The sequence below is a fragment of the Peromyscus maniculatus genome, chromosome X (assembly GCF_049852395.1).
Source record: "Peromyscus maniculatus bairdii isolate BWxNUB_F1_BW_parent chromosome X, HU_Pman_BW_mat_3.1, whole genome shotgun sequence".
Lineage (NCBI taxonomy): Eukaryota > Metazoa > Chordata > Mammalia > Rodentia > Cricetidae > Peromyscus > Peromyscus maniculatus.
The window spans coordinates 118,131,528-118,155,332 of NC_134875.1; the positions used below are offsets into that span (position 1 = coordinate 118,131,528).

The 23,805-nt window shown below is 44.4% G+C and overlaps 1 protein-coding gene across 2 annotated transcripts in view; it reads left to right on the forward strand.

Annotated features, from left to right (window-relative positions):
• Positions 1-19,839: 19,839 nt before the first annotated feature.
• Positions 19,840-23,805, forward strand: part of Gpm6b (glycoprotein M6B) — a 155,729-nt gene continuing 151,763 nt past the window's right edge. Inside the window, exon 1 of one of the 2 annotated variants that reach the window (XM_015992040.3) lies at positions 19,840-20,929. In XM_015992040.3, the coding sequence (XP_015847526.1) occupies positions 20,926-20,929 (4 nt within the window). In that variant the 5' untranslated portion in view covers positions 19,840-20,925. The remainder of the gene's footprint in view (positions 20,930-23,805) is intronic. The other variant, XM_015992041.3, reaches the window with a different exon arrangement.

Sequence of the window (23,805 nt, forward strand, 5' to 3'; positions counted from 1 at the left end):
CCTGATTCCTGTCATATCATCAGATTTTGGATTTAATCATCAACCAGAAATAAAGCAAGCCATTCTGCAGGGTAGGATAGCTGTGGGGAATTAGAAGCTCTGCCATGAACTTTTAGGAACCTGTGAGACAGAGCAGTACACAGGTTTTTTTTTTTTCTGTCTGAGTCTGAATTTAATTCTAGGTGTATGGCCTATTGAATTCTACATTAAACAGATTTGTAGACGTTGCTAACTGTAGTAACAATTCTTTCCTAGGATGCAAGCTCTCATATGCATAGGAATTCCGCCCACCTCTCTGGACAAGGAGTCAAGACACGCAGGCTCTAGCCTTGACCTTTCCTCTCAGTTACACTATCTTCAACACTTCTCTCAATCAGTCTTTCTCTCCCTCTCTCCCCTCTCTGTGTGTGTCTGAATGTGTGTCTCTGTCTGTCTGTCTCTCTCTCTTCCTCCACCCCATCCTTCCCCCTCTCTTTCCTTTAAACTAAACCAGTTCCCTCATGCTTAAATTTGAATGTCTGCATAAATCTATTTTCCCCCTGAAACAGGGTCTCCTGTATCCTAGGCTGACTTCAGATTTGCTATGTAGCTGAGGATGACATGGAACTGCTGATCCTCCATCTACTCCTCCGAAGTGCTGAGATCACATGTTTTTGTAGTGGGGCTGGAGACCGGGCCTTCATAAGCATGCTAGGCATGCCTCTACCAACTGAGCTACATTCCTAGCTCCTGTACAATCTATTTCAAAACCTTCCCAACCTCTAAAATTCTAACTGAATCCAAAAGCCATTCCACCAAATATTTTTAAATGAAATAAATGAGGGACTTGGGTGTAACTCAATAGGAACGTGAGTTTATCAGTCACAAAGCCTGATTTGATCTGCAATGCCCTAGCTCCCCCTCCCCCTGCCCCAATTCAGGAATATAAAGAAATGGGAAAGGAACAAGAAAAATGTTCATATATATATATATATATATATATATATATATATATATATATATATGCCTGATTTGTCTTAACTCTGTGACCACCACCTTTTCATCTTATTTTAGTGAGAAGGATAGACATTTTTAAAAGAAAAAAAAAGGCAGAAATAGAAAGCAGAGGCACAGGAAGGAAAAAAGAGAAGAAGAGCCAAATCGCGTAGTGACAGAAGTTGCAGCCCCCGAGCCTGCTGTTCCCCACTTCTGCCAGTAGCCCTGAGAACTGTGACAAAATACAACCCAATGAGATCACGAGAGCCCACCCAGGAGCAGGGCCCATTCTCAGAGATCCCAGCCCAACTTACGCCAGCAAAGAGTTTCTGAAACTCTTTTTCATAGTGACAACCTCGGGTCTTCGGACCTTGCAGGGAGACAGGGGAGACAATGTGTTCCCAAGGAAACAATTTCAGAAAGTGGAGAATCGAGTCCAAACCTAAATGATATAGGCAAGATGCTGTGGAGAACAAAAGGCCCCGTGTGGCCTGAGGGAGCTGTGGGAGAGGTGTGGAGGAGAGGACCTGATGGAGCGTGAGGGCTGGGTGGTAGGGATGTGTGCAAGGGGGGCACTTTCTAGTTCCTCCCATTCTTCATGTAGTAGTAGTTGTATTGTATGTGTATGCAGATTCATACATGGGGAGCTCAGAGGACAACTTTTGGGAAAGGGTCCACTCTAAGTTACTGAGATCCCAGTTGGGTCAGCGGGCTTGAAAGGTGAGCACTATTACTCTCTGAGCCATCTTGACATCCCCAAACGCATCCATTCTTTCTCTGAAAATGGCTCCAATAAGCATGCCCCAGACCTTTGGAGGACAGTCTCCCATTTTTCTTCAGAAATTCAGCTATCATTTTTGGTTCTTTGAGAAAGGGTGTCACACTCTAATCCAGGCTAGCCTGGAGCTTATGATATATAGCCCAGGCTGGCCAAGAGTCATAGGAACCCTCCTGCTCTTCCTTGCTAGTGCTGGGATTCAGGGATACATCACCGTGCCTGCTTCAGCTGTCATATTAAATGAGCATGCATGTACATACTGTTAGTGAACGAATCAGCAGGGGTTTTCCAAAGGACTCTTTGCTAATATTCAAAGAAGATTTCTATTTCCTGTTAATGTGAGGTTCATTTCCTGAAAATGCTTTATTTTTTCTCTTTTTTCCACTAAGACCTCAACCAGTTGGCAGACTTGTTCTCTCCCTGGGGATTTTACATTGTTAGTTTCAAGATGATCCACTCATGTGAGTGATTTATTGCTTCTTTTTTTCCATTCCTCCATCTCTGGCTTTCTATGTTTAGGTTGGGAGGCCAGGGGGCTCAGACGAGAGAAGATGAATTCTCGAATGTGATGGAGTTCAGTTTCACTCAGTGGAATGATCAGATCCTCAGAGGCAGGCAGACAAATGGTCTGGCTTCTATACTGGCAGCCAATTTTTAAAAGATGCTCGAGAGAGCCCAGCATGGTGGCTCACTCTTGCAACAATTCTGCTTTCACCTCTGCAGATTTGAAGGCAGCCTGGGCTACATAGGAAGACCTCATCCAAAATAAATAAATAAATAAATAAATAAAACTACTGTCAAGACTTTTTACACACACCACAAAAGTATGGTTTGAAGAAAGACGAAAAAGGCAAAGCCCTGCAGAATTGGGGCTCTAGCTCCATTGATAGAGTGCTTGCATGAAGCCCTGGGTTCTGATCCCTGCCATCACTGGGCGATGGGTGAAAGCAGGAGGGCCAGAGTCAAGGATATACATAGAGAATTTGAGGCCAGCCTGAGCTACACGAAACCTTATCTTTAGAACCACAACAAGCCTGCGAACCCATGTTTGTAGCAGCATTAGTCATAGTAGCCTTGACCTGGAAGCAACTCAAATATCCAAAACAGATGAATAGATGGATAAACAAAATATGACCTATCTGTCCAATTGGATAGTAGGCAGCCAGCAAAGGAATGGTAGTGATGGTGATGCGTGCTATAGCATGAATACATTTTGAAAACTTCAAGCTAACTGAAAGAGCCTGACATTGAAGACCACATTTTTATGGTTTTATTAGCATGTTAATTATATGTAATTATATAATAGTATGTTTCACACTATATATATATGTATATATATAATGTAATTTGATCATATTCACCTCCAATTCCCCTTATCTGTTCCCTTACAGCTCCCACTGATCCCCTTCCCCTTTCTGCTTTCATGTATCTTTCTGTGTGTGCATGTGTGTGTGTGAATGAGTTTTATTAGTGTTGCTTATAGGAGCATGGGCATGGGGTTATTTACAGGAGTATGGGCAGATGTCCATATTTGTAATGAATCTATTTAAATGAAATATTCAGTATATGAAAATCTGTAGAAACGGAAAGTATAGTAGTGAGGTTTCTTTTAAAAATTTATTTTTTCTTTTGAGTGTATGTGTGTGTCCCTGTCTGTCTGTCTGGAGCTGGAGTTGCAGGCAATTGTGAGCCACCAGCTATGAGTGCTGGGATCCAAACTTGAGTCCTCTGGAAGAACAGCACTCTCTCTCTCTCTCTCTCTCTCTCTCTCTCTCTCTCTCTCTCTCTCTCTCTCTCTCTCTTAAAATGATTTTATTTTATTTTATTTTATTTTATGTGTATGGGTGTTTTGCCTACATGTATGTCTGTGTACCACATTGGTGCCTGGTGCTCACCAAGACCAGAAGTAGGCATCAGGTTCCCTGGAACTGGAGTTACAGATGGTTGTGAGCCTCCATGTGGGTACTAGGAACTGAACACGAGTCCTGGAAGAGCTCTTAGTGGCTGAGTTACCTCTTCCGCTCCGGCAAGTGTTCTTGAGCACTGACCCATCTCTACAGTCTAGGCGGGTTTACTTTTCAATAAAACCCACAACATTTCCATTTCTTTTCCTTCCAAACCAAAAACTGATACTGGGCTGATTTCTCCTGAGTGGAGAACTATGGTGGTGAAATTGTATTTAAAAAAAAAAAAAACTGATTAAACTCTACACAAATGACTATAGACAACTAAGGAATATTGAAAGCAGAGAAGTAGTCTTCCTTAGGGAACAGCACACCCATTGATTATCTAATACCAAATGGTCAGTCCTAAAAACATACATACACATATACATATATGGGCTGAACAGGTTATGTTTAGGAATATGTGTATATGAATATACATACATATACATATAATCATTTAATAACAATTAATTAAAAAAGAGGTCATGAACTTGAAAGAGAGCCAGGAGGGGTATATGGGAAGGCTTAGAGGGAGGAAAAGGAAGGGGGAAATGTCATTATGTTATAATCTCAAAAAATAATAAACATTTCAAAAAATACATCCTTCCCCATTCCTTCCTTACAGGGAGAGAAAATAGAGGCATTCTCCACCCTGGAATATCATGCCATACAGTGACCAGAAGGAAAGAAACTTAAAAATATTGTAAGTCTTTATTTTCTCTAAATCTTTGCATAGATCAATTCTTTTTTTCAAAGTCAGCCCTAAAGATGTCTCTCTTTGTCTCTGTCTGTGTATGTGTGTCTCTCTCATGTGTGTGGTACATGTGCATGTGTGTGTGCGTGTGCGTGTGCGTGTGTGTCTGTGTGTGTGTGTGTGTAATTTGAAGTCTAGGCACTGTGGACACCTGATAGGAATCACTGGCTTTGAGGACACCCACAAGCTGGAGAAAACAGTTTCCACACGAGGGCAAAGCCAAAGTCCCCAGCCTCTGGCTCCTACTGGGGATTTTTTGGTAGGGGCCAAATACTTGGCCCAATTACAATGGCCCAGGGTCTAGCATAATAGGTGACTGACTATCAACCATAGAACTCAGCTTAGATGAAATTGGGGTTCCTGGTTGGGGATTCTGTCTCCCTGACAGTGCTAAAGTTGGCTGCTTTGTACCTGGTACCCCAGAACTTTGAATGAGACCCAAAGTACATTACAACTGCAATTTCTCTCTTGGGTGAAGTCCCAGACATCAAAAAAAGGAGGAAAATGCATCTCCTCCATCTTCTAAAGAATCACTTAATCCTGAGAGAGTGTAGCCAGCTTCCTCTTAAAGTGCCAGGGCAGGAAGGGCTCTCTGAAGTGACCAGAACAGTCTCCAACCAGATCCCATGTCCTTCCCTCCCTGTCCAGCACCTCCCAGCATTCATTAATGCTAGAGAGCAATTGGAAGTAACCACGATTTGCTCTAGACCAGTTTCTTTCAAAGCCAATGAAAGCATTTGAAAATTTATTATAGTGCTGGTTGCTACCGGAAACCACTCAAAGAAAAACAAAAACAATCATCTTAAAGATTTATATCACTTTGGATGAATATGAAAAACGCAGGGTCAGAAATCAAATGGCAATGACTCACCTGCTGTTCCTTCCTAATACTGTGCATCAGAACAGTGATAATTGATGCAGTCTGTTTCGAACTCAGTCTTTTCTTTCCGTTTTCAGTCTTACAGAGCCCAGGTTGTCCTTGAAACTCTGAACCTCACCTTGACCTCCCGAGTGGTAGGATTACAGGTGCCAGGAACCATGCCCGGCTCAGTGAAGCACTCTTGCTGGCACAAACAATCACAAGGCACATTCCATAGCCTGCTTTGTCAGAAGACCATGCCGATGTCTGAGCACACAAGGCCAGAAGACAGGCATTGCTCCCAGCAATATCACGAAGCATTTCTTGGAGCTGGTGTCATTTTGGGGGAGGCTGGAACTGGGTTGAGTAGGCCAGGAGGCAGGGGAAACATATTATTACTCTGTCATGAAATCTAGATGGGAGTAGGCTTTGAGATCTCATTTATGCTCAAGTTGCCTGAAGGATCAAGGTATAGCTCCTTCTCCAGCACCATGTCTTCCTGCATGCCACCATGTCCCACCATAATGATAATGGACTAAACCTCTGAAAATGTAAGCCAGCCCCAATTATATGTTTTCCTCTATAAGAGTTGCCATAGTCATGGTGTCTCTTCACAACAATAGAAACCCTAAGACACTGGGTGTGGTCAGCATGCCTGTAAACATAGGACTTGGGAGGTAGAAGCAAGAAGATCACAAATTCAAGGTCATTTTCTGATATATAGCAAGTTCAAGGCCAGCCTGGGCTACATGACATCCTGTCTCTAAATATATAAATAATAAATATACATACACATGCATATATATATATATATATATATATATATATATATATATATGCTTTAGCAGTAATTGGTGGGAATTAGACAAGGAAGGCAAAAAATAAAGAGAAGGGAGAGGAGTAGGAGGAGTAAGAAACAGGAAATCAAGAAAAGACAGCTTGAGAACAGTCGGTAACTATGAGTAAGACGCTAGAGCAGCAAGGCGGACAAGGGCTGGGAGCCCAAGCCAAGGACTCTGTGGGAGTGGGAGAATGGCTTCAGAACAGCCGCTGGCTTCTGCCAAAGGGAGGTGGCAACGCCATGACCCTCATCCCCCACTTTGGCATCCCCTGAGGACACACTTGGCACCTGGTGAAGTGCTAGAGGGAGGCTTTGAACACATACGGACACAAATCTCTCCACAAGAAATGAACACTAGGTTTCGAACTCCATTCCAGAGATCAAATGCTGCATTTGATAAAAACCTTCGTGAAATGAGACAACCAAGAACAGCACCACTCCACGCTACCAAAAGGGAGCAGGTATCAATATTTGGATAAAGACATGTTGAAATTAAACCCCTACTTCTACCCAGCAACATAGAAACATGAAGGAGACCAGAGAGAAGGCTCAGTTGGTTAGGGGGGTTGCGGCCAAGCCTGACATCCTGAGTTGGTTCCCTGGAACCTCCATGGTGGAAGGAGACAAATGACTTCCAAAGGTTGTCCTCTAACCTACACACACACACACACTGCCTTCTAAAGACGCCATGCCTAACAAGGAAGATGAGGTCCTTCCAGGGTGACCCTGGACGCTCAGAATGGGGAGATACTGTATAAGGGATAAGGCCTGCACCATAAATACAATATCTAAATATGTTATCTATTCATGTTCTTAACAACTTCTTAGGAGAGTTATGGCTCCTCTTCCATTCTACAGAAGACAACACTTGCTCAGATAGATTCATAACGCAGGTAGTGCCAGAATGGGTTTTGAGCAGCTGGTGGCTTCTGTCAAGGCAAACTGGCTATGGTGTGAACCCTGGCTCCACCTCAGCATCCCCACATCCCCATGTGGACAGGCCTACTGCATCACCTGGTGAGCCATGGGCAGGGTCAGAATTTGAACTTCAGCCCACCTACCCTCAAAGCTTACCTCTCCCCTGACTCCATGAGCACCTTCCTAGCTGAGTGCAGGGACCAACAGGGCAGCATCACCTCATCACCCACCCTTCTTAATAGGATTGGATACTTAAGCAGTTGCCCCAGCAGCAAGGTAATAGACACACACACATATGTCAGGAAGGCAGACCAAAGCTCCCTGCCAACAGAGAGGCTCAGAAAGCCTGGTCTTGGAAGCCACTGCCAAAGGGGCAGCTCTTCCAGAGAGGAGAGGGGTTTTGTAAGACCTCAATCTGCTCATGCCACCCACACAGAGCCCCTTAGCACAGTAGAAACCAAATGCCTCATAGCTGCACGCCTACATATTTTTTTAATGGCCCTTTGCTTTGATACAGAGATGTATGCGCTCAAAGGTCGATTAGCATTGGCATTTTGTGCGATAAGCTTAAGTCCCAGACCCACTGTTTTCAAGCATACGTGGGGTTGCGGGAAACACAGGACACAGACAGGATAATGGGCATGCCATTCAATGGCGAAAACGAACACTGGGCTTCATAATTGCCTCCGAGCCAGTCATTCGGCAGTACAAAGGGGAAAAATTAACTGAGATAAAACTCCCTTTGGGGGATGTAATTATGATTATTCTAAAGCAATTATTATTCATTTTAAATATTGGGAAATTGTTCCCCAAATGTGACCTGTTTGGTGATAGAAAGCGACTTCAATTTAATTTAAATAAAGGATTTTGGTTCTATCTCAAATTCAATTGCATTTTGAGAAATCAAAACAAGTATGAGAGTTCTTAGAATTATGAATCACAATTACCTTGGTTTTTTTTTAAAGAACATTATGTTGGCTGACTGGCACGCTAATGTTTTATCCTTGTGTGTGCTATGCTTTTATTTGTGACCCACAAAACACAAAGGATATTTTGAAACCCATGGCTAGGCAGAGGGACAAAGCATGAATAGAAGTATGGTTGGGAGCAGATTGGACGACAGATTACTTTCCTCTCCTTTGACAGGGAGCAAATAATAAAAAATAAATAAATAAGTATGTGGAAGGAAAGAACAAAATGGAAGTGGCTACCATTCTGAAAGGGGGGACTGAGTTAAACTGAATGTGGGAAAGACAAAATACAGAGGGTCTATTCTTTATATGGCCTTCTAGGGTACTACGGTGGGGAGACTCGGGCTCTGCTAATAGGGCCAGATACTGGGACTGTCTTCTTATCCATTAATTCATTCTTTCCCTCAATAACCATCCAATGAGAACCTCACAACAGCAAGAGGAGGACATAGAGAAGAACTCGGCCATCTTCAGGGTCAGTCAGAAATGAGACCCTCCACTATGACTTGAACATTTGTATCTGCAAATTCATATGTTGAAATCTCCAGGATAATTGGAAGTTAATTAGTATCCTTATAAAGGGAATTCCATAGCGATTCTTAGTCTCTTCTACCACATGAAGACAGAGAAATGGGGAGATGGCTGTCTGTGAACCAGGAAGCAGCCCCCGCCCAACTAACTACTGCTTCCTTGAACTTCCCAGATTGGACTGTGAGAAATAAATCTCTGTTGTTTATAAGTCTCCCCATCTATGATAGCTGGTTAGAGCAGCTCAAATCGGCCCAAACAACTCCTTCCATCTGAGTTCAGAACGTCAAGTTTGTCAGTCACTAAAGCATTCCTGGAGTCTCTGGAACTTTGCAATCACCATCACCAAACCCTGTGGGGCCACAGTGGAGCAAGAGAACAGCCTGGAGACTGGAGTCTGGAAGCCTTTACTTGAGGCTGCAAAAATGGCATAGGCCAAAAACCTGTTGGCAAAAAGAACGGATAGATCATTTCCACCCAAGCCCAGAAGAGACAATTGGTTTAAGTCACTGGCACAGACACCAAGGCACTTCAGAGGGTCTCAGGACCTGTGGCTGATTATCTTAAAATAGACCATTTGGATGGAGGTTTAAGTTGCTAATGAAACATATGACACATGAAGAAGTTGTACGTAGAAGATAACTTATGGGAGCACAATGGAGGAAATCTGCAAGTGACCCGAAAAGTGTCCCACACTATGTGGCATGAAAGCTTTCATACAGAATTTGTCATTGAGCTTCAAAACTCCCTCCCTTGACATAATGTACTTCCTTTTCTAAAAAAAAAAAGATTTTGTTACATACATATTAATCTCAAAAATAAAATAAATAAAAATGCTTATTTTTCCCTTTTATTTTATTTTACAGTATCATTCAGTTCTACATATGAGCCACGGATTCCTTTGTTCTCCCCCCCTCCTTCCCCCTCCCCTTCCCCCCAGCCCACTCCCCATTCCCACCTCCTCCAGGGCAAAGCCTCCCCCGAGGATGCAGAGATCCACGGCTAGGCGGAGGGTTTATATGAGCGAGAATTGTTGAAACCAAGGTTGGATAAAGCACAGGGACAAATAGCCAAACAAATGGAAACACATAAACTATGAACCAAAGCCTGAGGGGCCCCCAACTGGATCAGGCCCTCTGAATAGGTGAGACAGTCAATTGGCGTGATCTGTTTGGGAGGCATTTAGGCAGTGGTTCCAGGTCCTGTGCTCATTGCATGAGTTGGCTGTTTGAAACCTGAGGCTTATGCAGGGATGCTTGAAAATGCTTATTTTTATGTGTATGAATGCTTGCCTGCACATATGTCTCTGTAGCACGTTCATGCCTTGCTCCCACTGGTTCCTCAGGAATTGGAGTTACAGAACCACAATGTGAGTCCTCTGGAAGAGCAGCAAGTGCTTTTAGCTGCTGAGCCATCTCTTTAGCTCCCAGAAGTTTATTTTAATTATGTGTATTCATGCCTGTGGTTGCCCATGGATGCTGTGGATATTGCTCTATATAAATAAAACACTGATTGGCCAGTGACCAGGCAGGAAGTATAGGCAGGACAAGGAGAGAGGAGAATTGAGGGAACAGGAAGAAGGAGGGGGAGACACTGTAGCCACCGCCAGGACAAGCAACATGTAAAGATGCCAGTAAGCCACAAGCCATGTGGCAAGGTATAGATTTATAGAAATGGGTTAATTTAAGATAAAAGAACAGTTAGCAAGAAGCCTGCCATGGCCATACAGTTTATAAGTAATATAAGTGTCTGAGTGATTATTTTATACATGGGTTGTGGGACTGTGAGGCTTGGTGGGACCTGGAGAGAAGCTCTCCAACAACACATGGAGTCAGAGTCTCTGGAACTGAAGTTGCAGACAGTTGTGAGAGTTGCCTAACATGAGCACTGAACACCAAACTGGGGTCTCTGGAAGAGTAATACACACTCTGAACCTCTGAGCCATCTTTCCAGCCCTCAGAATTTTTATTTGCTTTTATTTATGTGTGTATGTGCATATGTACACTCACATGCACACACTTCTTTGTTTGTGTGTACACCACTGGTCCATGGAGGTCAGAAGAGGGCATTGGATCCCCTGGAACTGGAGTTACAGATAGTTGGAAGTTGACCAGTATGAATGATGGGAACCGAACCCAGGTCCTTGGCAAGAGCAGCAAGTCCTCTTAACCAATAAGCCATGACTGATGCCCCAGAATGTTATACTCTTTCTTGAAGTTCTCTCACCTTGCTTGCTACTCTCTACCTGTTTCTATCTGATTCCTTGTTTCATCAAAACAACAACAACAAAAAAAATCGGAGATATCCAGAGATGCCACGAGATTCCAATGTAAACTAGCATCAAGAGGTAACAAAAGATTCACCAAGAGATGTGTTAGAGCAAAAGTCTACATTTCCAACAAAGGAAACATGTTAACTGAAAGCACCGTGTCATCAACAGCAAAAATAGTCAGGCTCAATGCAGGGCTTCACCTGACTGTATCTTCAAACACATAGAGAACAAGAAAGCATGTGCCAATTATATTTTTCTTTACCAATCAAAAATTAGGACACAGGGCTAGCAAGATGGCTCAGCTGGTAAAGGTGTGTGCTGCACAGGACTGGCAACTTGAATTTTATCATGGAATCTGCACACACACACACACACACACACACACACACACACACACTTTGAGACAACATTTCTCTGTGTAGCTCTGGCTGTGCTGGAACTTGCTCTGTAGACCAGGCTTGTCTCAAACTCAAAGATCCGTCTGCCTCTGCCTCCTGAGTGCTGAGATTAAAGATGTGTGCCACCACCACTCAGCTTATAAAATTTATTTTTAGCACAGGCATAGAGTCTCATTACATAGCCCTGGCTGGCCTGGAACTCTATATGTAGACCAGGCTGATCTGGGACTCACAGAGATCCACCTGCCTCTGCCTCCTGGGTGATGAGGTTAAAGGTACGTGCCTCTTACCCAAGCAATAAATAATTTAAAAAGATAAAGAAGGAGAGAGGGGGGAGGAAGGAAGGAAGGAAGGAAGGAAGGAAGGAAGGAAGGAAGGAAGGAAGGAAGGAAGGAAGGGAGAAGAGGAAGGAAGAAGGAAGGAAGGAAGAAGAGGAAGGAAGAAGAAAGAAAGAAAGAAAGAAAGAAAGAAAGAAAGAAAGAAAGAAAGAAAGAAAGAAAGAAAGAAAGAAAGAAAGAAAGAAAGAAAGAAAGGAGGGAGGGAGGGAGGGAGGGAGGGAGGGAGGGAGGGAGGGAGGGAGGAAAGGAAGGAAAGAAGGAAGGAAGGAAGGAAGGAAGGAAGGAAGGAAGGAAGGAAGGAAGGAAGGAAGGAAGGAAGGAAGGGGTTCAAAGGGATTAGATAAGAATTTCTGGAAAGAAACCCACAAGCAGCCTAGTCAGTGCTGCCTGCCTTCAGTGGGAGAGGGGCTGGGTATTAAACTCAAGGCCTTATGCATGCTAAGCAAGCACTCAACCACTGATACACTGATGCTGGTATGAGGGAAAGGACAGTGTGGAGAAGCTCTTGTGACTCCAGCCAAGCAGTCATCTATGGCCACTCATTCCACAGCTAAGGTACTACCCCATCCTGAATGTGCCTCATATTTGCTGAGTCCCATGGGGCACTCTTGGGCAATGTCTAGTGTGCGTTTATGAATGTTGGTTGGGTAGAGCTGCACAGATTTGAAGCGCAAGGGCTTATAGAGTCATCACAGCAGCTGGATGCCCATCCCCAACATTATTGCTTTCCTGGATCAAGCTTCTAGAATGAATAAGGATGCCACTCAACTTCCTATCTGGCCTTCAGGAGGTGGAGAAGCAGAGCGTGATGAGCAATGAGAACAAGGAGAAAGCGTATCAGATGGCCTTGCTAGAGCAGTTCTTTGACCTTGCTCACAGTGTGCTATGAGAAGCAGCTCCTTCACCAGGAGACATGGAGTTCCGACATAAACTGCAGCCCTGGGATAGCTGTTCCTCTTGCTGAGGTTTTAGGTGGCCCTTGCTCACTCGGATTTTGGAAATCACCCTGCCAACAGGTGCTTTCCCCAGCTGAACAGCTGCACAAGCCTGGACCTCTGTGTGTGCTAAACAGAGGAGGGCATTTTTCCACAACAGAAGTTCTTCAATCCCTATGGGCAACATAGAGAGACGTGTGCTGCACAATCAAGGACTACCCAGGTGGCTGAAAACAACAGCGCCTAAAGAATGCTGGCCAATGACTTGAGGTCAGCCCAAAGGAAGAAAGATAGAACAGCCAAGAAAGGTAGCCAGGAACAGTAGAAGGAACAGTGAGTATGTCCAGTAGGAGAATCAAGACGACAAAGGATGACGGAGACAAGGCATTAGGATCTTTTGGACCTGAACAAGAATTTTAACAACTTTTTTTTTTTTAGGCTAGAGGTATATCTCATGGGCATGTGCCTAGCATGTGTGAGGCTCTGAGTCCATCCCTTGCACCCAAACAAAACATGTTCAAAATTGCACCAATTCAAATTCAGTGAACAAAGACTCGATGGTACACTTGAAACAAACAAGATTCATGCTCATAGGAAGCATTTTGTTTACTGAGTGAAACTGACAGGAAAGAAAGACTGTGAAGGGATGAAAAGATGGCTCACGTTTGATGACTTGAGTTTCATCCTTAGAATCCAAAAATTTACCCTCCAACCCTCACATGTATGCTGTGGCACATGCACATACATGAGCACACATCATCACCACCACCACCAACAACAACAACGAAAACAATAAATAGGGACCAGAGAGAGACTCAGTTGGATAAAGGTGCTTACTTACATAGTAGGTGAGAACCAATTCTCAAAAGTCCTCTATTCCAGGTGTACTGGTACTTGCCTTTAATCTCAGCACTCAGGCAGGAGAATCTCTGTGAGTTTGAGGCCAGCATGGTCTACAGATTGAGTTCCAGGATAACCAGAGCTAAGTAGTGAGATCCTGTTTAAAAAACAAACAAACAAGCAAAAAACTAAAATGCTGTCCTCTGACCTCCACATATGTACACACACACACACACACACACACACACACACACACACACACACACACACACCACAAATTGACTAATTATTAAAGGGGGCATGCTTCAGTGCTAGAGTTCATGCTTAGTATGAGTGAGACACCAGGGTTCTGTCCTCAGCAAAGAAAGATGAAAGAAAGTAGGGGAGATAAGAGAGGGCAATGTTTGGGCAGCAGCAAAGAACAAGCAGAAATTGTGTCCTGTGAGATAGAAGGAGAACAGGAATGTCCTGGTTCTCAGAGGTTCAGATAAGAAGCTGCCCCGAGAAGAATGTAGGGATGCAGAGCAAACATCCTGTCTTGCTCATGGCCGTTATTTGTGTCCTTGATAAGAGCAAGAGACAGGGTGGGGCACTATACTTACTGGGGGGGGGGGAGCTCCAGAGATGGGAAGGTGAGAAAAATGTGCACAAATATGGGTGACTTTCCTGAGGTTTGCTGAGACAATGATACAATGTCTACAACAAAAGGGAGTCAGCTCAAATGACCTGATTAAAAGTTATGATTCACAATAGACAAAAACAAGCAGACAAAAGAGCACTGTTATTGCAGGAGCAGAGTCCTGGGGAAGGAAGAAATCAGACATTTAGAGAACTCAGAATTTAGAGAACTTTTTTTTTTGAGACAGGGCCTCATGTATCCCAGACTGGCTTCCACCTTACTATATACCCAAGAATGACTTTGAAATTCTGCTTCTCCTGTTCCCAACTCCCTAGTGTTTGAATTACAAGTATGTGCCACTATGTATGGTTTATTCAGTACTGGAGATGAAACTCAGGACTTCATGTTTGCTACTCAAGAACTCTACCTGCGTCTGAATTGAGAAAAGTGTTACAATTTGTTCCCATTACAGTCAGGGTCTGGTGGGGAACAATGTACAGTGAAATGCCACTGGGTTACTGGACCCAACCAACAGGTCAGCCAGGACTTTAGGGAGCAGATGATCCTCAAGCTAAGAGCCTGATGCTGAGGGAGATGTAGAGAGAAAGAGGAGGTAGAAGTGATGTGCACAGAGGTCCTATACTGGAAGGTAGCAGTGAGGGTGTAAGCTGGAGCAGAAAGAATCAGGGCAGGCAGTAGGAGATTAGGGTTAGCCTGGGCATAAGCCTATAGGGTGTTGCAAGGAGAGCTGAAAATATAGATAACTAGGAATATGAATGTATCCCCAGCATGATGGCTATAATGAAAAAGCAAAAAATAGCAAGTGATGGCAAGGAGGTGAGGACATTAGAGCCTTTCTGTAAGGATGATGACATCAGATGGCACTGTTGTTGTCTAAGGCATCACAAATATACCAAATGATCCAGCAGTTCCAACAGGTTCAAAAGAATTATCATCAGAAATTTGAACAGATCTTTGTAGACCGATGTTGAGAGGAATGTTATTCACAGTAGCCGAAAGATAGATGTCTGAGTCAAGAAAATAAGTGACATTTATACAATGGGAAATATGCAGCCAAATAAGTGGAATAGAATACTGAAACATAGGGAAGTGTGATGTTAAGGAAAAGATGTCAAGCACTGAGGCCACATGTAATATTCCACTGATATGAAATGTCCAGAAGAGGACAATCTATAGGAACAGAAAGTATGTTGATAGTGGTTAGGGCATGAGGGAGGGAAGAAATGGGGAAACGACAGCTTAACTATTCACTAGAGCTACACATGTTAGTGTTTCTCTCATAGTGTGAATATGCTAAATGTCACTAAATTCTACTTTACAATACCTAATTCTGGTCTGCTATAGTGGCACATGCCTTTAATCCCAGCACTTGGGAGACAGAGGCAAACAGATCTCTGTGAGTTTGAGGCCAGCCTGGTCTACATAGTAAGTTTCAGGACAGCCAGGACATTGTAGAGAGGCCCTGTCTGAAAAAATTAAAAAGTCTAAATTTGATGTTATGTGAGTTTTACCATGAGAAAACAATAACAACAAAGAATCAGAAAAGCATACTTCTAGAATGTTTCCAGCCTGAGACAAGAGAGACTTCTTTCTTGACCAGCAAGGTATGGCTATGCTATTTGAGAGCTCCTTACCTGAAGACTGACTTTGGGCAGTCCTGAATGCTTGCCATAGGATAGATAATCCAGGATGCTGAGGTATTTTTAAAACATTCCTGACATTTTGTAAACGATGATAACTTTGTGTAGCTCGAGTTTTCCTGCCTGGCCCACAGTCAGGACAAATCTTTGTCACCCGCCAGTGCCACAGCCTCTCAGACCTAACCAAGTAAACACAGAGACTTATATTGCTTACAAACTGTATGGCCATAGCAGGCTTCTTGCTAACTGTTCTTATAGCTTAAATTAACCCATTTCCATAAATCTATATTTTGCCATGTGGCTCATGGCTTACCAGCATCTTCACATGCTACTTGTCTTGGTAGTGGCTGGCAGTGACTCCTTCTGCCTTCCTGTTCTTTCTTTTCTCCTCTCTGTTAGTTCCGCCTATACTTCCTGCCTAACCACTGGCCAATCAGTGTTTTATTTATTGACCAATCAGAGCAACACATTTGCCATACAGAACATCCCATCACAACTTTGACTTTTATAGCAATCAAGGAAGCTTCGACTAGCTTGGAATGGTTTTTCCAAGACTGTTAATCTACACTGTGAACTGAAATTCTCTCAAATGAGCTGCACCCTACTTTGAACCTTCAACAAAGGCTGATTGACCAATTAGAATTGAAAAGATTATGGCATGGTTGGAATTGTGCATGTCCAGAGCTAAGCTAAATTGGGATCTCTTTAGGTCTCTTAATAGCCTATCTGTGTGTTTGATCTAACATCTTTGAGACTTTTAGGTAAAATCCTTTTGGAATGTGCAAACAGACCCCTAGCTTCCATCAACCCTACAGCTAAGAAAGTCGTCAGATAATATCTGAGACCTGTAGTAGAGATTTCTCCCATTTTCCCATAGTAACTTGACTACCTAATGTTCCCACTACTGTATTTTTAAAGTGTCTTGGTGCCAGTGAGGTGGTTTGTCAGGGAAAGGTACTTGCTACCAAGCCAGACCACCTGACTTTATTCCCAGGATCCACAGGGTGGAAGCAGAGAATGACTCCTGCAAGTTATCCTCTGCTACAAGCACACCACAGCAAGTACACATTCACACACACACACACACACACACACACACACACACACAATGTAATAAAAATTGTGTCTTTTTAAAAAGACACTTAGGACTTTTTTTAACTGTAAAACAAAACTGTGTTATTTGAAGTAACCTGAATCTGTGTTCCCTGACCATGATTACACATATTTTGTTCCAGAATAAACTGTTTTATCTCCTTTGAGGTGACAGTTGTGGTTTTCATTGTTGTTGTTGTTTTGGTTTGTTTTTTTGTATCAATATATCAAAATCATTTTTTCTATGCTATAGGAATGTATAGAAAGAGTAAGAGAGATAATTTCCTGTTATTAGAAGTAATCAGCTATATGGTGGTTAATTTTAACTGTTAACTTGACACAACTTAGAATACTAGAGAAAAGAGTCTTAATGGGGAATTATCTAGATCAGATTGTCCTGTGGGAATGTCTGTAGAGGATTATCTTGATTGTTAAACAATGTAGGACAACCTAGCCCATTGTGGGTAGCACCATTCCTTAGGCAGGGGATCCTGAACATATAAAAGAGGAGAAAGCAGCTGGGCAGCAGTGGTGCATACCTTTAATCCTAGCACTTGGGAGGCAGAGGAAGGTGAGTCTCTGAGTTTGATGCCAGTTTGGTCTACAAAGCCTGTTCCAGGACAGCCAGAGCTGTTACACAGAGAAATCCTATCTTGGGGGGGAAAAAAAGAGGAGAATGTTAGGTGCGAGTGAGCAAGCAAGAACTCATACATTTGTTCCCTCTCTTGATTGTGATGAGATGCTTTAAGTTCCATCTTGACTTTCCTGCAGTGATGAACTGTCACCTGAAACTGTAAACCAAATATTTTTTTCTTCCCTAATTTGCTTTCTGTCATTATATTTTATCACAGCAACAGAAATAAAACTAGAACACGTTAATTACTTTGGAGCTGTATGAATGGTTCATTTTAAAATTTGATCTGCAGATGCAAGGAGACGCTGTCAGATTAGCTCTAGTCTCCATCAGGTTAGCCACGGTCTTGGGCATTTGTTGTCAGTTCCTGATGTACTGCTGTGAACTGTGATCTAAACTCACACACGTGGGAAGCTTGGCCATGGTACAAAAATATGGAATATCAATGAAAGACCTGGAGACAAACATGGCCCACACTGCTGGACTGAGATGCTCAATACAAACCACATTAAAAAAAGGCTTGCCAATTGCTATGCTATGACTCACAGGAGCAGCATGAAATGACCTATGTTTTAAAGGCAGGATCTGTTTTTAGTCAGCTTTGAAATCCAAAGCCCCCAGGCTGCTGCTCATTTCTGTGTGCCCTAGTCCTTCCCACTTCTAACCTTGGACTCTGTAACCCCCGGCCGCAGGATGTAACCCTTTTACCCCATTCCCTAAGCCATAGCCCAGCTGGATACCAATTCTAAAAGAGGACCCCAGGATGGACCCCAGACCAGTAGTCCCACAGTCTGGAAACATCTCTAACGGTACCATGGTAGAGAGGACAGAGATGGGCCCTCCTACCTGTTTATAATGCTCAAAATTCTCCAGAGATGGCTAAATGTCTCCAGGGCCTCTGGGGGATGGAGAGCAGGACAGACTGCTCAGGGCAGGGTCACAAAACCCCTTTTGGTTGAGAACCATGGAGCTAACTCAGCCAAAATTTTCCTGTAGCTACTTCCTGACAGTTGAGCAATGATTGTGTTCCTGGTTTTGTTTTGTTGTTTTATTTGCCGCTCTATCTCGCCGTCTGATAAACATCCTTTTGCATTCATTTTAGCTTTAACCGTTTTTATTTACTGAGGAGAGAGTCTCAGAAGGGGACTTATTAGGTCAGGGGCAATGAATATTTTTAAGTCTCTTGATAAACACTGCCAAAGGGCTTTCCAGAAAGCCTTGCCCAATTTATTCACCCACCTGCAGTGTATCTTGCTTTAATTTGTTAAGACTTTGGTTGCTTAACCCGAGAGCATTAGTTTTATTTTAAGAAAGTATTTAATAGGGAATTCAAACATGCTGGTTAGTCCATCTTCTGCACTCTGGTTTCCCAAGATTGTCTTAGACTTTTGGGGTCAATTGCTTGGTGAAATCAATCCACAACACTTGCGCCACCACCACCCGGCTAAAATGTGACTTTCCTTTTTAACTATAGCATCCCATTATGACTACCTCTAATATTTGGACAGCTGTTCTTTCTTTCCTATGGCTAAAGAAAATCCAATATGTCTAGGCAATGATGGGAGCAGACCAAAGAGTTGACTATCATCTCAGTGCACAAAACTTTCCAGTTCTTGGTCCTCAAGTAGCTCACAGAAGCCATAAACATGCTACTTCAACTGGGTGGTGGTGGCAAACGCCTTTAATCCCAGCACTTGGGAGGCAGAGCCAGGCGGATCTCTGTGAGTTCGAGGCCAGCCTGTTTACAAAGTGAGATCCAGGAAAGGCGCAAAGCTACACAGAGAAACCCTGTCTCAGAAAAAAAAATTAAAAAAAAAAACAATTAAAACAAACAAACAAACAAACAAATATGCTACTTCTGATTTCGAATGCCCAAACCCCATTCTGGTGTTTTAACCTCATTCTGGTGTTTTTGCTGTTTCCTAGGGGTCTGTTGAGATATAGGAACAAACCAAAGGGCTCTTCTGAAAACCAGGACTTGACATGGATTCCTCTTGTCTTCACCCAGGCAACCTTGGACGTTCTGTTCTTCACAGGCAGCCGCAGGTAGTCACCTGTGGTTGGATTCCTGTGTAAAGGTGCACTCAGGACTCATTCAAAGGGATTACTCCAGTAATAGGAAAACTGAAACCTGTGAGATCCCTGCTGCTTTACGACCACACGAAGATAGGGTAGGAATGATTGTTCCCGTGGGATTGTGAAAATGAGCCAGTGATCCGCCTAGCACAAATCTCTGTCCTTTTATGTAAAATATTATTAGGCTTTCTAGAGCTCTGCCTTGATAAAATCTTTCCTAATCCAATAAATTTCAATAGATGAAATGTTCGCTTCCTCCTCCCTTTCTCAATCCCAAAGCCTCTCTCTTCTGGCTTAAATGTCCCTTAAATGTACTATCTAGTGTTACTGTTTATGTAACCCTCTGTTCAAGTGTCACGCCGTATTTCCAAAACCATAAAGGAACACAACATAAAATATTCCTCGTGAACATCGGCCTCTGGAACTGCCAGGGTCTTAGGGCTTTTCTAATACTTCTGTTGACAGGAAGATGCTTCTCTTTCTAAAGAATCAGGAAGAATTTAAACGTCTGACACTGTTAAACCATTAATTCGCTTAAAGGCTCAGCGCAAGGCCTGAACAGCTGGAAGCTCCTTTGGCTGGCATAAATCTGTGGTCTCCAAGAGCCTACCAGGGTGGGCTTCCAGGGGTCTAGACAGCTGACTAACTATGGACACCTCCAAATCTGATTCCACCCAAGACTAGCGGGTGTCATCTGAGCTCTTCTAAGTCACTTGTTAGCCACAGGTAACTCCAGTCGGTGGTCTGAGTGAGGTCTTGTACAAACACGACCACTCTCCCGGAGCAGTGTGGGAGCCCTAAGCCTGGAACCCACCTACGGACGCCCTGAAGATATAGGTGGTTCTAAAATGCCGCTAGGATTGAGGCCCAATTGATTAAGTCACCACCTGCAGCTTGTGAGCTGTACAAAAGATATCAGGAGGTGGGTTGAGGCAGCTTTGCCCAAGGCTATCCTTGGAGCAGTGTCCTCATCCTCAGTTTCTTTATCTGTACAACGGGTGGTGGCTAAAACCTCAATCCCCCACCCCCACTCCCCCTTAATTGTACTAGTTTTCATCTGGAGCGTAGATTCACGCCCCCAAGATACTAGAATCCCGCTCCCCTCTTTCTGCATTTCCCCCCTCTTGCTTCTCAGGTTTCCGTGCCCCTCGCTCCAGGGTCGCAGTGAAAGCTGCGGGCTTGGCAACAGCGCGGGCGCGGCCACTGCCCCCAGCCTGGCCCTCGCTCCGGGTGCACAAAGCCCCCGGCGCTGACGTCAGGGCCCCTCTCGGCACGGCCGGCCCCCAGTGCAGGCGGAGCTGCGCGGCGCTCCCACCCCGGCCAGGAGCGAAGAGCCAAGCGGCCAGCCCAGCTCAGCCCCAGCGCAGCCAGCCCGGAGCCCGGCCCCGCGCACGTGCCCGCCAGACCTGCAAACTTGTGCCACCGGCTCTCGTGCGTCCCCGGGGAGCCCAATCACCCGGAGCCCGCACCCCTCCCGCCAGTCTCCAACCATGGGTAAGTGATCGCGCTGGCCCCATGCCACCGGCACGGCCACCACCACGGCCACGGCCTCTGGTCCCTGCCTCGCAGAGGGGCGCGCCCCGCCCTACCCCCAGCTCAGGTGGCGCTACCTGAGCCACCTGGGTGACCCAGTCCAGACCGGTGCGGGAGGGGAACGGAGGCTGGAGGTGGGAGGGGCACCGCGCAGGTGTCCGCAACGCCCAGGTGCTCCTCCCTGCCCCATCCGCGGGGACGTCCCCACTCTAGCTGCACCCACACTGTACCCTGGCGCGTGCCAAGCGCGGGAGCTAGAGAGCTGGGCCCCGCGACGGGTGGCGAGGCGGGGGGTGGGGGGTGGGTGTCGGGCAGCGCGTCCCGGACTGCGGGCTCCTGCTTTATTTCAAGGGGTTGGTAGAGAGTGGCTTCTTGCCCATTTCCTGGGACGATCTCCCTGTCACCCGAGCTCCCAGCCCTGAGTCCAATCTTGTGTCGCTCTGCGGTCCTCCAATTCTCCTGAAGCCCAAGGAAACATCTGAACCCCCCGCCCCCTAAAGCCAGGCTCTTTCAAGAAAGCTCCTTTCTCGAAACCCAGACCTTTGAAACTAGCGAAGTGGAAGGGGATGGGAGGGGACAGGATGGGACATACGGTGAGTCTCTCTTTGTCCCCACTTCGAACTGCCTAAGTGGGACCCCTGAGCAGGTGGAGCCCGTGAGAAGCGGGTTCCAGTGCAATTGGGGAACGACTATCAACAGTGAAAGACTGTTCAGGGAAGTGAGAATCTTTCGCCTGCCCGGAGGTGGGTGTTAGGCGGCGGGAGAATCCTTTCTGTCACTTCCTAACACCCCGAAATGCTGCCGTCAGCAACACGTCCTTAAACCGGCACCATGGGGAGGAAAACTCGAAGAGCTCCTTGGAAATAAGCCTCGTGCCCCTGCTCTCAGAGCACTGTCTGAGAAAGGGTTTTCTCTCTGCTTCATTATCGTTCTCTAATGACAGCTCCAGCCACAGCGCCACGAGGACTGAGAAGGGATCCTCGGAAACGTTCCAATGTGGAAAGCAGTGAGCTTAACCACTGAAGGTTAACAGCCAGGCCTTGGGAGTCACAAGCAAGCTCTCAGCTCTTTCCACTACACTCCCTCCTCTGAGTGTGTGGGGGTGGGGACGTGATTTTTTTTTAACTGATTAAATTTTGGGAAAAGAGATAGTAAGGAGGACACATTATTTTCCGTTTAAAAAGAAACCTGAAATAACTTTATATTTAAACAATTTTAAAATATATAATGATCAAAATATGAAAGAAAAAATTCATCCCAAAAAGTGAGATGAAAGCTAGGATAAGATTCTTCTCGAAAGAGGAGAACTGAGTGGCATGTAACTCTGGTTCTTACTTATTTCCATGTCCTCTTGGGAACAGTAACCATCGACGCAGTCTCCCCTTTAAATGAGGTTCATACACAAAAGTCAGAGGAGGACTGTGGTGCAGCTTGTAGCTGCCTTAGCAAATATTGCTGTCCAAGATAATCGCAGTGTCACAGCCCTGCAGGATCGAGGAAAGCACAAGTTCTGCTGAAATGAAGTTCTTTCTGGTGTTTGAACTCCAGACATTGAGATTCAGACGTTGAACTGGAGCACAGAATGAGCACAGGAGCACCTTCTGCACAGTGGGCTTTGAAGTTCGCTGCTCTTTATTGGGGGTGGGCTTTGTTTTTAAGTGGGCGTGGAAGGGAGCTGCAGTTCTCATGAAACAAATACCCAAGCCAAACGCCTGCTCTCAAGGAAGTACTTTGTGCCTCGGACAATTATTGGTTCTACACTGCAGTTGCCAATTTATGTTAATTTGTGCATACTTCATTGCTTCTGGCAGTAGCCTTGGTTTTCGTTTTGTAGTTTACGTGAAAAAGCAAGTTCCCTTCATGCCAGAAAGGAAACATACTGACTTCCTTTACGTTCCCAGTAAATACACTACAGGGCCATGAACTGGCTTTATTTTTCCAGATGTTGTTAATTACTGAATGTGCCCTTGTGAATGCGCTAATTCAAATGAGTTAATGCCGGGAAATTTCTGACCACTGGCCCATTCTGTTGATTCTTATACACACATAACTTCTTAACCTAACATCAGTTACTTCACTGATGAAACAGATGAACTTTGTAGAAATAAAAGCCCCTTTGGGTTTGCACTTTAAGCTATTTAAAAACAAGAAAAAGAAGAAAGAAGATGCTTTCAAAGAAGAAATAGAAAAAAAATAAGATAAAGAACAGTGACCAGATACATAATTCCATCTATTGGTGCATCTTCAAAGAAAATGAGTTTTTATTGCTCAGTCAATTGATTTTCTTTTCTGCTCAGTTTTCACTACCATTCACATACAATTCACACATTTGAAGCGTACAAACCAGCAGGTTTTGATAGAGTTGTGTAACTACTGCCCCATCCTCACCCCCAAACAAACCTGTGCCCATTAGCAGTCGCACCTCATCCTCTCCTCCCTCCAACCGTAGCAACCACTATCTCTATGGATTTAGCTCTTCCCGATGTTTTGTGTAAATGGAATGAGCCAATTAATGTTTGAACTGTATTGGACTATTCAGTAACTTGGAATATTTGGCGCATTGAAAAGAGTTGGTGGACTGTTTATATAGATAGAGTACACCGGCTAAATAAGTGTGCTGAGACTAATTATTTCTCCCGCTAAAGGGTTGGTTCTACATGGCACAATGTATCTTCTCCCTACCAGCATTACTCTGTTGTATCTGATGGGAACCCATTTGGCCAACACAATTTTGAGTTTGTTTTTCTGCTCATAGGCTTGAAGACATAGTAACTAAACAAATTCAATGCCATAAATTCTCAGAAGACAATGAGCCATATATATGTATAGAGAGAACT